The sequence below is a fragment of the Halichoeres trimaculatus genome, unplaced genomic scaffold (genome assembly GCF_033239565.1).
Source record: "Halichoeres trimaculatus isolate MK-OKI-2021-1 unplaced genomic scaffold, fHalTri1.1 fHalTri1_scaffold_19, whole genome shotgun sequence".
NCBI lineage: Eukaryota > Metazoa > Chordata > Actinopteri > Labriformes > Labridae > Halichoeres > Halichoeres trimaculatus.
The window spans coordinates 27595516-27609967 of record NW_027437197.1 but is presented as its reverse complement, the minus strand read 5'-3'; the positions used below and the strand labels follow the sequence as shown (position 1 = coordinate 27609967).

Below are 14452 nucleotides of genomic sequence, written 5' to 3'. Positions count from 1 at the left end.
TCAGTGAAGTCAGAATGTGTGTGAAGAATATGTTTTATAAGGTCCATCACAGGGACTCTTTCAACAACCCCTGCCTGGTTATTCCCCCACATTCACTCTGAACATCAGGGGCTGTGCAGGTCCTGCAGAGAAAGGGACCTACTGGTTAGGGTCCTGCATCTACCTTCCTCTGTCCTGTGTGCCCCTGTATGTACTTCATTTCATGTACATTGTGTTATCATTGTGCACTCTGAAGCTGACTCCTTGCACTGACGGGGTGCAGCACCATCACTGGTGCAATCAGGAAAAATCAGCTGAAATTGTGTTATCAACTGATCATTTCTATCACTGGGTGGGTCTGTGCAGTCTACGAACAAAATTCATGCCAAGCTGGAAACTAATTTGAGCAGTCAGTCAGTAGCAGCTGATCAGGCTATGACCAGATCATTCCTATGCAAAATGCACCAAAGAGCGCTACATTCAGACCCACCTCCAGTCAGACAGGCACGTCAAAACGTGGGGTCAGAATCAGTCTGGATTTGAGTCTGCCCTGCCTGAATGACTCTATCTGTCAGATTCTGAAGAGGCGTTACAGAGCCCAGAGATCATCACCATCCAGCAAATGGCAATCAGAGAAGAGGCTGGAAAGAGCGTAGCTGTGTGGAGACACACCAACCTGTCAGACAAATCAGTGTCCCCCCGACGAGGCTGAAAAATGGCTTCATGCATTAATCTGGTCAAACAGGATGAGCTATGAAACAATTCAACACCAAAGTCTGTTTATGTGCACCTGCTGAGGAAATCAGCATGATGTCCTTAGAGAAGGCTCCTAATGGAAACCTGAGGAACTGCAGTTTGTGGTCAGTTTAAAGGAAAAAAGGTCAAACAGATGGAGGACAAGAGACCAGACCAGGAAAAGAGGGGGTCAGAAAGTTCCGGATCACTGAGACTGATTTCATAAACAAAACTTGCCTCATTACAAGTGCACACACACACACACACACACACACACACACACACACACACACACACACACACACACACACACACACACACACACACAGAAACACGCACACACACACACAGCCTAAGGTATGGCTCTCTAATGAGCCTCACAGAGGATTCACACCTTCCTCTGTAGCTGTCAGGTGACACCAGGAGCAGGTTACAGAGGGCCCAGGCCAATCAGAGGTGAGAAGAAAACATCCACGCTCCTACAGTTAACACAGGATGGAAACACACAGACTGTCAACACATGATGCAACCAAAATGCTGCAGAGACCAACAAGTGGACGAAGTTCAGTCTGAACTTTTCTGTCCAACAGGTTTACCCCCCACCTCCCGATTACATCACCTTCAAACAGCAGGGAGAGTTAACAACAGACGTCTCTCTACCTGCTGCTCCTGTCATTAACTCCTGACAGCTGGAATGTTTCCACCTGAACCACTGAATGATGCTCAGCTGTCACTCAGCGGCTCCATGCCCTCTGTAAGTGGTCTGTGATGGTTTCAGGAGCCCTCAGAACTGATCTTGGCTGCTTCATTCATCCTCTCTGGAGCGTGAACGCAGCTTGAAAGGAGGTCTGACCTCAGACTGCTGCAGAGAGAGAGAGAGAGACTGATGGATCAGGTCAGCTGCTGACTTCTTTGTTGACCAAATGTCTGCAAGGCTACAGGAAGCCCACCTGTCTGTCAGACCAGCCATGCCCTCATGTGGACAAAAGTTGTAACCCCTCCACTGTTCAGTGTGCTGATACAGAAATGATATATTCTGACTGAAATCAGCTTTTGATCCAGGCTGTAAACATGTTTATTCCTGCTGTTTTTATGAACAGCCCCAGTGGACAAACCAGAAACAGTTTCATTTACAGTTCTACAGTTTCATTTAGCAGACACTTTTGTCCAAAGTGACTTACAACACAAGCAAGAATTTAGACGGAAGAACACCTAGTTAGTGCGACAACAGTGCTACAAGTTATCCGGCTGCAGGTGCTGCCATTAAGTGCAAGTTTTTTTTTTTGTTTTGTTTTGTTTTTGTTTTTGTTTTGTTTTTTTTTGGGGGGGGGGGGGGGGGGGGGGGGTACAATAATCAACAAGCCAACAAACCACAATTAATTGTGGCAACTGTAAACTTCAAACTTCAACAACATTCAGTAATAGTGCTAAAAAATCATAAGAGCTGAGTCTTAGACCTACTGACTCATTCTCCCCCTGAGGGCAAAGAGGAGAAGGCTCAGATTAAGGGCCTAAGTGTTCCTTGAACAGATGAGTTTTCAGACATCTCTTAAAGTAGAAAGGGACTCTGTGGATCGTATAGAGTTAGGTAATTCACTCAACCTTTTGGGCACAACAGAGGAGAAGAGTCTGGCTAGAGATTTGGAGCCACACTGGGCTGGGAGCAGCAGGCGTCTTTCACAAGCAGAGCGTGGTCGACCAGAAGGAGTGTAGACCTGGATGAGGGACCCCAGGTAGGCAGGAGCTGTTTCTGTCAATGTTTTGTAAGCCAGAAGAAGAGCTTTGGATTTGATTGGAGCTGCTACTGGAAGCCAGTGAAGCGAGATTAACAGCTGGGTGACATGTTCTGTTTTGGGCTGGTTAAAGACCAGACGTGCTGCTGCATTCTGGGTAATCTGCAGAGGTTTAAACGTACATACAGGAAGGCCTGCTAGGAGGGAGTTGCAGTAGTTGATGCGTGATATCACAGCGGCCTGTACCAGAAGCTGTGTGGCCTGTAGTGTCAGGTAGGGTCTAATCCTCCTGATGTTCTAGAGAGCATATTGACAAGACCGTGAAATCGAGGCCACATCAACCTTAAAGGTCAGCTGGTCATCAATCATGACACCCAGATTTCTTGCAGAGTTTGTGGGCACAGATTGATTAGAATCAAGCAGGACATTGATCTGTAGTTGAACTGAGGAAACAAGCAGAAACTGCAGTTTGAACTCTTCTGCACCAGGTTCATTCTTTAAGGGCACAAATAACCAGCACTACACTGCATTTACAAACCCAAAGATTGCACGTGTTAGTGGGCCTGTTGCAGGTGATCTCCAAAGACAGTGCATCCATTACTAACTGATCTATCTAATAAGGCATTAGCTTGTGCTTAGCAGCTGTGATCATGGAGAGTTTGGAGAGTACAGTGGCTGTAAAGGAAAAATGAAGTTTGAAGCCATGTAGGTGGAGAAATCAGACCGATGGGTCGCAGGATTTCACTCAGGAGGTGAGAGCTGTATCCACTGTGGTGCGAGCCCTAGACCATGAATCTCAGGCCACACATTGCTCACACAAAGCAGCTGGTCGGTGCTGTGTCTGGGCTGACAGTGATTGTAAATGCCCTGGCAACAGTCCAGAGGTCATCCAGTGGCAGTGGTCCTCTGACTGAGCCGCCGGCGAATGGAGAGGGCAGTTCATCTCCTGACGGCACAAGTATGAAAGTTCATTACCTGAAGGTGGAGACCAGTGCAGCTGGCGAAAAAAGAGTTAAAAAATCAAAGCTCAGAAATGGTGTTGTTGGATAGACGATATGTCCCCACCATTTTTATTTCTGACAGTTCAACTGTGTTGATATGCACACGGAAGATTCTATCTCTCCTTTGTCTTATATTGCACCGCCACGGCACAATGACCTGAGCTGTTTATAACACTGTGCCAGTTTACACCTGCCTTTCTAACTTGATAAATATAGACACAAAAACAGTGACCGCTAATAGTTTCAGGTTTGATAAATCACACTGCAAGCGCTAAATGTTTTCATTTTCATCTCCTCCTCCCAGAATTTAGGGCGTTCAGATGTATGGGGCACTAATTGTAAAGTTGCACACACTTCAAATAACAACAGCATTTCTCTGCATTTAGCTCTATAACATCAGGTTTTATGCAGATTAAGAGGAATATCAGAAAAATATATCTGAAAATGATTATACATAAATGTTGATTTTTTTTTTTTTAATCTAAATGTCAAATGTTATATATAAATGTTATAGGTTAATGTCCTGTTTACAAATATTTAGCTATGTTTCTAAACATTTAGTTTACATTCTTAAAATCTAGATAAGAATAAATATTTCTCCAAGATTTCTAAAAATTAAGATTTGATATCTAAATATTTCAAAATGATTTCTGTTCAGAACACTCTGATTTAGTGGGCGTGACCTTCATATGTAAATAAGCCACTGCTGATACCGCCCCGCTCTTCAGCGTCACTGAGAGCGGCGCTACAAGCTCTGAGTGCACAATGTTTAGAAAACAGCAAAGCTCATTTACCATAACATTACAGGCTAAAACAACAGGCTAACCACAGCTTAAGTTAGCAACCTGAAGCTAACAGAGAGACAGGGGGGGCACTGAGGAAGACCGAAAAACTGAAGAAAATGAGTCGTGGGCTCACATGGAGCAGTCTGAGCAGAAAATGAAGTGCCTTATCAAAGTGCCCTAACACAGTCGGGACTTTTAAAAACCACAAATGTTGATCATATTGTGCATACTTGTACATGAGCCAGATAAACGCTATAACGCTAATTAGCCACACACATAGTTGATGCTCCATGGCTGTTCTTCCCTGTGGAAAGCAGGTAAGAACAAGAATGAATGAATGAATAAATGAATGAAGATAAGGAAACTTCCAGGATTGATTTCTGACCAATGAGAGAAAAAAAAATGATTGGCAAATAAGCCACAGGTGTGAATACACCCTAAGTCAACTTGGCACATGCTACCAAGTTGGCACCTGTTTTTATACACAAAGACCATTAGGAGATCGGGCCCTAAGACCAGAGGTTGCTGCCTGGCTTCTATTCTATCCTGCAGATCAAAAAAAGCAGCCGACCAAACGGGGTGTATTTTCTCTTTATTTCTGATTTAACCCCATTAGTTCAGCTTTATTTAAACAGAACAGACGGTTGGCAATACATTACTGCACAGATAAAAAGGAACACAAAAGGAAAAAAAAGAAGCCCAACAAAAAGAAACATGATATAATATAGACACTTAACAACAAATATCAGTCCTTTTTAAGTATGATATACTATAATTGACTCTGGCCTGATAGAGAAACAACTTAAAACCACAAGGGGCCTATATGTTAGAAACAAAATGTGTTAAATATAAGATTGAGTTGTATGAATACTGATAAGGAGGGTTTTATTGTGCCGGTGTTTTGTTTCAATGTTGCTGTGAATCAGAGCTCAGTAAGGTTGAACCAATAAACAGATGACACATTGTGAAACAGCCTGTGATTAACTCTCCATCAGCAAACAGAGCTCAGCTGGCTTCACTGTTTAACATCAGGGTGAGCGTGACTTCCTGTGTTTCCTGACTTCAGCATCTATACAGAGAGAAACAAGAGTAAGTCCCTCATTCAGCCGCTCACATGTGATCAGAACATGTTCTTAAAGCTCTCTGATTGACAGAGTGAAGGTTCATAGCTTCTGTTTCATCTGTACATTCATTCATCTCCCACACACAGGCTGATATTATAACCGAGTGCTGCAGCGTTTCAGCAGTCTCTGTGGCCCCCTGCTGGTCGTCCTCTGCAGCACACCTGTTTATGTTTTGTTTTTTCAGCTCAGGGTAGAGACAGTCGAGGTAATGAAGCAAAAAGCAGCTAGGCAGATTTATTGATACCTGCTGCATGAACACAGTACAGTTCTGTAAGAGGTCTTTGTGTTTCTCATTATTTGTGTTTGAGGCTGTCAGAGCTACCCACAGTGAACATTCCCTCCAACATGGTTCCTGGGAGGAGGCGCTTTCCTCATCTCTACGTACGTGGAGTTTTCTGGATCACTGATGTTGGCCTGGAACACAAGAATGAAACCTTAAACGGGCTTTGTTGTGTTTTCTGACCCATATGTCACCTGCATGCTCTGTTTTATTCCTGTGGTGTCAAACTTCATCTCATTTTCGTCCCTTTCAAACAAGCTGCAGGTGGATAAACCCTCATCAAGTCTTTAAATGTGAGGTGTCTGTGAATTTGATAATGTAGTTCAGAGTGTCTTACTTCCCCTCTCTGTCTGATGTGATACCAGGTGAAGATGCAGCTGTAGAGGAGTGTAAGAGCCAGCAGACCAATCAGAATAAACTCCAGCAGAGTCCACCTCTGCCCATCGACCTGGGGAGGAACCTGAGGAGGGGTCCAAGGTTGAGCTCTGCTTCCTGCTTCCTTTAGAGCTGAAAAGGACAAAGTGAGACCAGATATTGTTCAGACTGCACAGCTTTTCACACACACACACACACACACACACACACACACACACACACACACACACACACACACACACTCTCTCTCTCTCTCTCTCTCTCTCTCTCTCTCTCTCTCTCTCTCTCTCTCTCTCTCTCTCTCTCTGCTGTCTAAACAGAGAAGCAGAGAAGACCTGACAATTCCCACCAAGACTAAGTGAACCCTTCAAATCTGTTTCTGTCAGGAGTTCTTGAATAAATCAAACACACCCAGAAACACTGCAACAGTCCATGTCACTACCAGGGGGAGTTATATGTGAAGTCCTCTAGCTGGTTATATGTTCATCTCAGATAAACCCACCTGGCAGTAGTTGGGTTTGCCCTCCAACCTTGGTCAAGTGTATGTCGTTTATTTTCAAGGTGAACTCACACTGGTACCCCAGACTGAACGCTTCTGGCCGATTGTTTAACAGGATGAAAAGGTACTTGGTGGGGCTCGCGTTATAGATGACGATGTTCTCGCAGCCTGGTTTTCCAATCTGGCAGAGCAGAGTTTTCTTTCTGGAAGAGCTGAGAAAGAGAGCAATAGGCCTTCAGAGGATGCCTCCCCTGAAATCTGAACATTGCAGTTTGATCTCCATGCCCTGAATGAGCAGATTATTGTCACAGGCATGACTAACTTTCTTGATCTTGTTTTTAACCAGTGTGAAGCTCTTTGATCCAGGCTGTAAACATGTTTATGTCTGCTGTGAAGAGAGGCTTTTTGAATGGGAGTGTATGTGGTTTCAGCAAACAGCCTCTAATGGATACCAGAGGGACTGCACTTTTAACAGTCCTGTGTGTTGGCTTCATATTTAAGATCTGAGACGGTATCATGGTGAGAAGGTCAGTGAGTTTACATGCCCAGCTTCCAGTCATTGAGGTCTGAGCAGGCCCTGAGACATGGATGGTACGCTACGTTGGTGCAGTGACTGTACACACTGCAGAGCGCTGCAGATTCATGTGGTTCAGAGTGCTGTTGTTTGGGATGTTCATGTTTCATGCTGGAAAGCTTTTTGTTTCTAAAACTTTCTTTCTTAAACAGCTGTGTTCAGATAAATCTAAGCGAGTCACAAGCTTCCTGTTATTGTCATCACAAGACGTGATTACACTATCTGTTAACACTGAAGGAGGATAAGGTCCTGTGCAGGCGTCCACCATTAAGTGGTTGTCAGACTGTGTTGAATCAACCTGTTTTTGCCTCCACAGAGACCAGATAACGACAGCAGGCTCATGTATCATGTCAACCACAGCAAGACGCAACAGCAGACGAAAGGAAAGAGAAGTCAAAGCAGAAGATTCAAAATCTCTGATAGCATCAGGGGCATAGCAACAGAGAGGTTCAGACTGAAGCTACGAGGAGGTAGCGTGCACTTCAAAGTGCAGGAGCCACCCAGCTCCTTCAGCTGCGAGCTCCTTCAGCTGAGTGTTTGGGTGCTAACAGCCCAGCTAACATCACTAAACTCTCAGGAACATCAGGATACATACTCCTCCACACTGCTGAGCCGAGCATCAATGACAGAGGCGTCAGTGGCGTTGTGTTCACAGCTGATGATGACTGATCCATCAGGGTTTATGGTCCGGTTCTGTGGTTGAAACACTTTATAACCTGTTGTGAAAAAAACAATCAGAGGAGATATACTCACACTGAAAATGTAGTTTTAGTTTTTGTGTTATACAACTTTTCCAGCTCCATGTCAGCAAATGACACCCTGACCTCAAACCGTGGAAATATCTCAAATTGCATCAAGTAGACTCACATTTCAGTTGAACATTCAAGTTTAATGACAGTGCTTTGTTGTTCTTTAAATCTTACAGATGACAAAATAAATTTCAGTTAACCTAGTCCTGTGTCGACACCAACCATCAACACCAAATTTTTTCAAATGCCTAACTGAACCACAAATTTATTTATTAATGCATCAAGGCTTTTTTTCTCTGTGAGGAACCTGTTTTTGAACAAAAGAAAAATCCAGAGTTACACGATATGACGTGTGTACTCCACAGAGACCGGAAAAAAAGGAGCAGGCTTGGGTGAAAGTCTCTGAGGAGACAGGTTTTGAAGGTAAGTTCTGTAAAAATTCATTCCCAGCTGGATTTGCCTGCACGGGTCATCACTGAGTCCGACTGTGTTTTCCTCAGCGGAGTTTTGAGCCTGATAGAGAGGAGGAAGGAGCGGGGCAGAGGCAGAGCCAGGGAGAAGATTGAAGTTGTCTGCAGTCCTCTCTTTCCCCTTCATCATCTCCAGGGAGACCTCCGGGAACATTGGTCGGGGGTGGAGGATGAGGTCGCAGGGAACAGCCAGGCAGGGCCAGTGGAGGTGGATTACCAGGGAGAGGCAGCAGGCATTGATTGTGATCTCCAAGGCTTTCACGCACTCTCTTGTTATGCTTTTGAAACCAAAGCTCATTGTTTTTCAGATGGAGAGCTCCCTTATTGGCACTCCACCCCCTCTGCTGTTGATTTATGCCCAGCTACCGCCAGAGGCTGAAAACCACCCCATTGTTGCCCATTTGCAGAAAATATGGAAAAAAGTGTCTACATGGTACAGTTCAGGTCCTCATTTATTTCCCTCAGCATGGCTATGGCTCAACCCAAAACTTACTTTAGGTATATAAAAAATACTGGAAAGTATGGGCTGAGAAAGGAATGATGTCTTCCAAATAAGACATTTACTCAACCAAGCTGTTCTGGGCCCTTGGGTGACTTTCTCAAATCTGATTCTCTTAAGGAGATACTTTATGTTTTTGGTAAGGGGAAGCCTCAAAATACTATTCTGTTTTACTTGATAGGTTGGGACATCACACAAGGAGCCTCAGACAGTTATGGGAGACTGATCTCAATAGGTCACCATTCTGCAAAATCCCCCAATATCATCCAGAGAGATTAAAACCAGATTAATACAGTTTAAAATTCTGCAAAATGGTTTACTGGACCCCTGCAAAACTACACAAGGCGAGGTTAACAGACGACCCAGCATGCTGGAGATGTGGTGAGACCCCAGGTACATTAGTTCACGTGTTCAGAGATGGTGATCAGTAATGCATGAGAACATGAAGTAGGTCGTAGGACAGGACAGCCCATTTATACCTAGATTATATATACTTGGGGACTCTACACCTTTGAGTGGGATTCCTGAATCTCAGATGGGGTGGATCCATATAGCCATCATACTGGGCCAAAAACTCCTAATCAGAGAATGGAAGTCAGAGGATCTCCCTCCATGCAGCTTTTGGTTTTCTCAGTGAAGTATTGTAGCAGCCTTTGAAGAATTAATATATAGAATGGTAGACTTTATATATATATTATAGATTAGACTTATTCAATGCTAAGTGGGGAAAATAAATTAATGTTTTTTGTGTTTTTGTCTTTGCTTTGCATTGACAGTGTAATCCCTATTGGGTTTTGCTCTATATAATGTATTGTCTGGTTTCTGGACAATCAAGTTCTGTTATGAAACATTTGAAAACAATAAAAATGTCAGTCATAAAAAAGAAAGAAGAAAGAAGGAAAGAAAAAATTATGGCCCTTGTCTTTTTCTGGTCGTTGTCAACCTGGTTAGAAAAATAAGAATTTAAAGCAATAATTAGAGCCCAAACTGAAATGATAAGTGCTCTGTCAGCCAACACACTGGCAGTTGACGCTCTTCCAATCATCTAGATTTAGGGCAGTTCAGTATAGAGTTAGGGACTTGTTTTCATCTCCAGTTTGCAGCCTACAAAATGAGAAAAAGAATTACACTGGGCCAAGTCTGATTTGCTTGTATGGTTGTTGTTGGTTTGACCTTGAAAATCTATATTTTGCGTTCTTACTTATTGTTTTTGTTGTTACTGTTGTTGTTGTTGCTGTTATTATTATTATTATTATTATTATTATTATTATTATTATTATTATTATTATTATTATTATAAGTAGTAGTAGTAGCAGTAGTAGTAGTAGTAGTAGTAGTAGCAGTAGTCGAAGTTAGTCTTTTTCTTGAAGTAAACACATACGTATGTGGGTCAAAACTGACCGGTTACTTTAGTTGGTAACAGTAAAATGAAAAAAAAGTAAAACAAATTTATACCAGCGATGTTCATATACCCCTCAGTAATAGTCAGGTAACATGACGACCTTTATTCTTACTCTTATGACTCTCTTGAAATTCATTTTACATGAACAAAGAAAGGCTCAGAGGCAGACACCAAACATTCAAACCAATCTTTTTGTGGGTAACGAGCTGAACAAGGTGACCAATGAGAAGCTAACTGGAGGACAGATTATTCTTTTTGGTTTATTTTACAGCTGATTAAAGACTCAGGTGGGAACTGGCCTGTTAACACGATGGATGCATAGTGAAAGCTAACACAGCAGCAGGATTAAAGAGGGGTATGAGTGGACTGTAGGTCTGGCTCTTACCTGGGCTCAGCTGGAGGATGATGGTCAGGTAAGTAAAGGAGGCGATAATGGAGCTGCAGGCTGTCATGGTTTAGCTCTCTGCTCGTTCTACCGCTGGAGCTCAAACCTGCTCATCACCAGCATCACCGGCTGAACTGTTGTTTATTAGACAGGAAACTCAGAGGTTGCTGATCTAACCACATTTCTGTGTTACCGACTCGCCATTAACCTTCACTCTTGCCTTTCTCTGCTGTCTGCGTGTAAATCATTTTCCTGCAGCTGATGTTAGTCATGCGATCTCAACACTTTTTGAGAGGAAATGAAGTTTAATCACACAGCTTCCTGTGGCAGATGAGACGTTAGATTTGTTTCTGTTTGCTGAGGCTGTGTATTTTTGAGATGGAGGTTAACCTGACCTGGTTTAGGTTTTTGACGTGACTCTGAACAGGATAAGCAGTTCCAAAAATGAACAAATGAATGGTTTGGGTTTTTGAACCAGCAGACCTGTGCACAGGCCTTAGAGAGAAAGAAATCTACAGGTGTATGCTTCATTACCTGAAGCAATGACACCATTTCTTCAAGTCAGTCTTTTAGAATGGGGGTTCTTGGATCTTGGACAATATTTCAGACCAAAGAGTGATTTTAAGGTATCACCATGTTTTATTCCAGGTCAGAAATATGAATCCTGAACAGTTTACTGGGCTTGGACCATAGCAGGAGGAGGGCAGCCCTGAACTGACTCTCAACAGGTTTTAATGTTAACATGGGTCAGTTTTGAAACGAGGATACCCCTGAACTTTTAGGGGAAGTTAACATCTTTTTGAGCAGATTTAAGGTGAGCAGAATAAAGCGTTAAATAACATGCTCACCCTAGTGACCACCTGATGGACTTCAGAGGCACTGTGTTCTCCTGTAAGATGAGTATCCGGTCATCCCATCGCATGGGACAAAGCTGAAGCAGCTGAAGCAGCTAAAGCTCTGTTTCATGGCTCAGGTGGTCTCCTCCATGTGGTCCCCTCCATGTGGTCTCCTCCATGCGGTCTGTTGGTCTCTTTGTTTGAAAGTGGACGTTCAGATTTGTGGGGTTTGAAGCAGTCATCAGATTTCTGTAACATCCTGTTTTTCACACGCGCTGTTTGGGTGTGATGTCTAAGGAAATGTTTGTGTGTTACGTGTGAAAACATACGACAGACACGGTTCATTAGTAGCTTGACTTCAGACTTCAGACAGGTCTGTTGGAGATCTGATCTCACTGCAGGACCAAATAAAACCCCAAGTTTTTCCTCAGTCTTCCTGTCAGAGCACAGAGCAGTTTGTTGGTTTATCTTTTTTGTTTTCTGCAATTAGAGGTGAAGGAACTTTTTTTTTTACCCTTTGAACCAAATAACTCCAGTTAAAGCGCAGTTATTTGTTGGCTAAGAGGTCCAAAACTTCAGCCTCACTGGGTGAGACAAGCTCTGATTAGAGGGACCCAGACGATTTAATCGGCTGGTTGTAGCTCTCTTTAAAACAATCACCAGCCAGAGTTTGGCAGTGCATTGCTGATATATTCTTTATTTCTCACACTACAGTAAATGCTGTTAGTTGTTGGAGTCAAGCAGAATGATGTCCTTGTGTCATTCATTTACTACATGGAGCTCTAACTCCATTCAGTCCTCATCCCCACCCCTGTTTTCTCCTTAACACACAGCATTGGGCTGAGTTGAGCTTGCTGAAAACGATGCATTCTAATTGACTGAAAACTTAGCCCTAGCTTGATGCTAACATATATGAAAAATTGCATTGATATACCAGTGGTTAGCATATATTGATATTACTTTGGTTTTACAACAGGATTTCAACTTTAATCACAGAAACACACCCAGTTACTATTTGTTAACAACACTGAAAACTGTTAATATCAAAATACTAACAGGTAAATGTTTTCAACAGGATAGGAAAAGAAAAGGTGCTGCTGACTCATGGCTGAGTTCAGCATTGGCTATGTCAAGCTCAGGGCTCCTGTAGAGGACTTTTGTCGAAAAACTTGATTATTGGACAGTTCAAAGTTGCATAGTGGCTTAAATATAGCAGTGAGCTGACCAGCTCCTGTCCAAAATGGACAAAACCATAAAATTCCCCACCCTTTGCCCTCTTGTAGAGTCAGCTAAAATGCAGGACAGAAAATAACTTGAGGACAGCTGCGCCCATTGAACCTGAGCTTGTAGTACAACTCTGCTGTGTAGAAAGAAAAGTTAAATAAGGTCTGGAAAACAAAAATAATTGACTTAACAGTCCTTAATGTCCCCTAAAGGCAATTTGGTTTACAACAGAAGTTTAAATATACATTCATCCAGCCCTGGCTCAGCACAGTAAAGGCAGTTAGACAAAAACAGCCCACAAGGCCTCGACCAACATTCACATGGCTGTCCTTCCCCTTTGCCTGCCCGCTCAGAACACTCAGAAACCAAAAACCATCATGAACCTTCCAAATATACATGTTACACTTATGAAATGATGGGCCAGGTCATCTCTGATGCAACACATTTAATGATGCTGTAAAGCAAAACAAAACACAGTAAACAGGACTCAGTCCATTCATTCGGTCTCAGTAATACTGACTTCTTCTGCTTCTTCACATCAGCTACTGAAATACATTGGTCCAGTCTCATACTCTCTGCAACTGAACATCTTTTTAACTTACATTCATGAAATATAAAAATAATGACATATTTTCAATATCATGTAAATGAATGAGCTGTATTTATTTATCAATATCATGTACCTGAATTAAACATGACGCAGGTCTCTTTGCTCTGACTAACAAAATTATATACTGCTACTTTAATTCAACACTGCATGAAAAAACCAAACTGATTCTAGCGCGACTCACAGATTCGCGCTCTTACAGGACCACACTTCTGTTTCACGCCTCAGCTCTACCAGGCATACAAACACACAGACACATCCACACTACCACACATGCGCCTCGGCTGCAGACTTGTGTACACACGCTGACCATCAACATCTTGAACATGTCAAATGACAAATCCGCCATTTTACAGCCTAGCTTAGCAGTCGCGGCACAGAGTCATACACAAAACCAAACAAACTCACTCCCAATCGCCACCTCAGTCACACATTTTAAGGCACTTAACCTGTAACCTGAACTACTATTCTCTGTCATTCAGATGTTGTCTGTATCCCAACCTTACCTGTAAAGCAAAACAAAACACAGTAAACAGGAGGACTCGGTGCATTCATTCGGTCTCAGTAATACTAACTTCTTCTGCTTCTTCACGTCAGCTACTGATGCGGCACCTAAAGCACCGAGCGCCCTCTGCTGGTGAAACATTATAATTTAAGAAGACAGATGTTAACAGTAGTCTTGTGTGACCTTAAAAAAATGAAATGGGGGCAACTATTTTAGTATTTTTGTCACCATTATAGTGCCACATACACCTAAAGACAAATGCGTCAGTTGCCCAAACACTTGTTGCCCATAGAAAGACAGCCAATCCCTATGTGGGACAGAGAGGATCAGGGCTTTAGACAACTAATTTAGAAAACAGTTGGGCGGGGGTTTTTAACTCAGGGTCTATCCAGACCCTACCTGCAGGAGATGTTGAGCCCCTAATCCACCTTCAAGAAAAAGATGCTACACTCCAAACAACTCAAAGCATTGTTATGACTTGTTGGGTTTCATACTTTTTTGCACATTTTGTTCTTGAAAGTTCCCCTCTAATGTGAAGTTAAACAAATACTAAAGGACCAAGTGTAGTAAAACAGTAAAATGATCAGCCTGTAGTGTCATGATCCTGGCTGTGGTGAGGCTGCTCTTCCTCTCTCCTCCCCCCTCCCCTCTCTGTGGAGCTGTCCAGAGGTTTCCTGTGGCGTCACTCTG

General features: G+C 42.9%; 1 protein-coding gene across 2 annotated transcripts; it reads right to left on the bottom strand.

The window, feature by feature from the left end:
* Positions 1-4896: 4896 nt before the first annotated feature.
* On the bottom strand, positions 4897-13827 carry LOC141808768 (uncharacterized). Of its 2 annotated transcripts, none has more exons than XM_074695471.1 (6): positions 13764-13827; positions 7681-7801; positions 6515-6723; positions 5975-6144; positions 5684-5771; positions 4897-5302 (listed from the first exon to the last, which is right to left on the bottom strand). In XM_074695471.1, exons 1-6 carry the CDS (start codon positions 13810-13812, stop codon positions 5262-5264), a joined length of 678 nt encoding a protein of 225 aa, XP_074551572.1. In that variant the 5' UTR covers positions 13813-13827; the 3' UTR covers positions 4897-5261. The 2 variants fall into 2 exon arrangements, with proteins under 2 accessions (XP_074551572.1, XP_074551571.1); XM_074695470.1 differs by lacking the exon at positions 13764-13827 and adding an exon at positions 10591-10703.
* Positions 13828-14452: the final 625 nt, after the last annotated feature.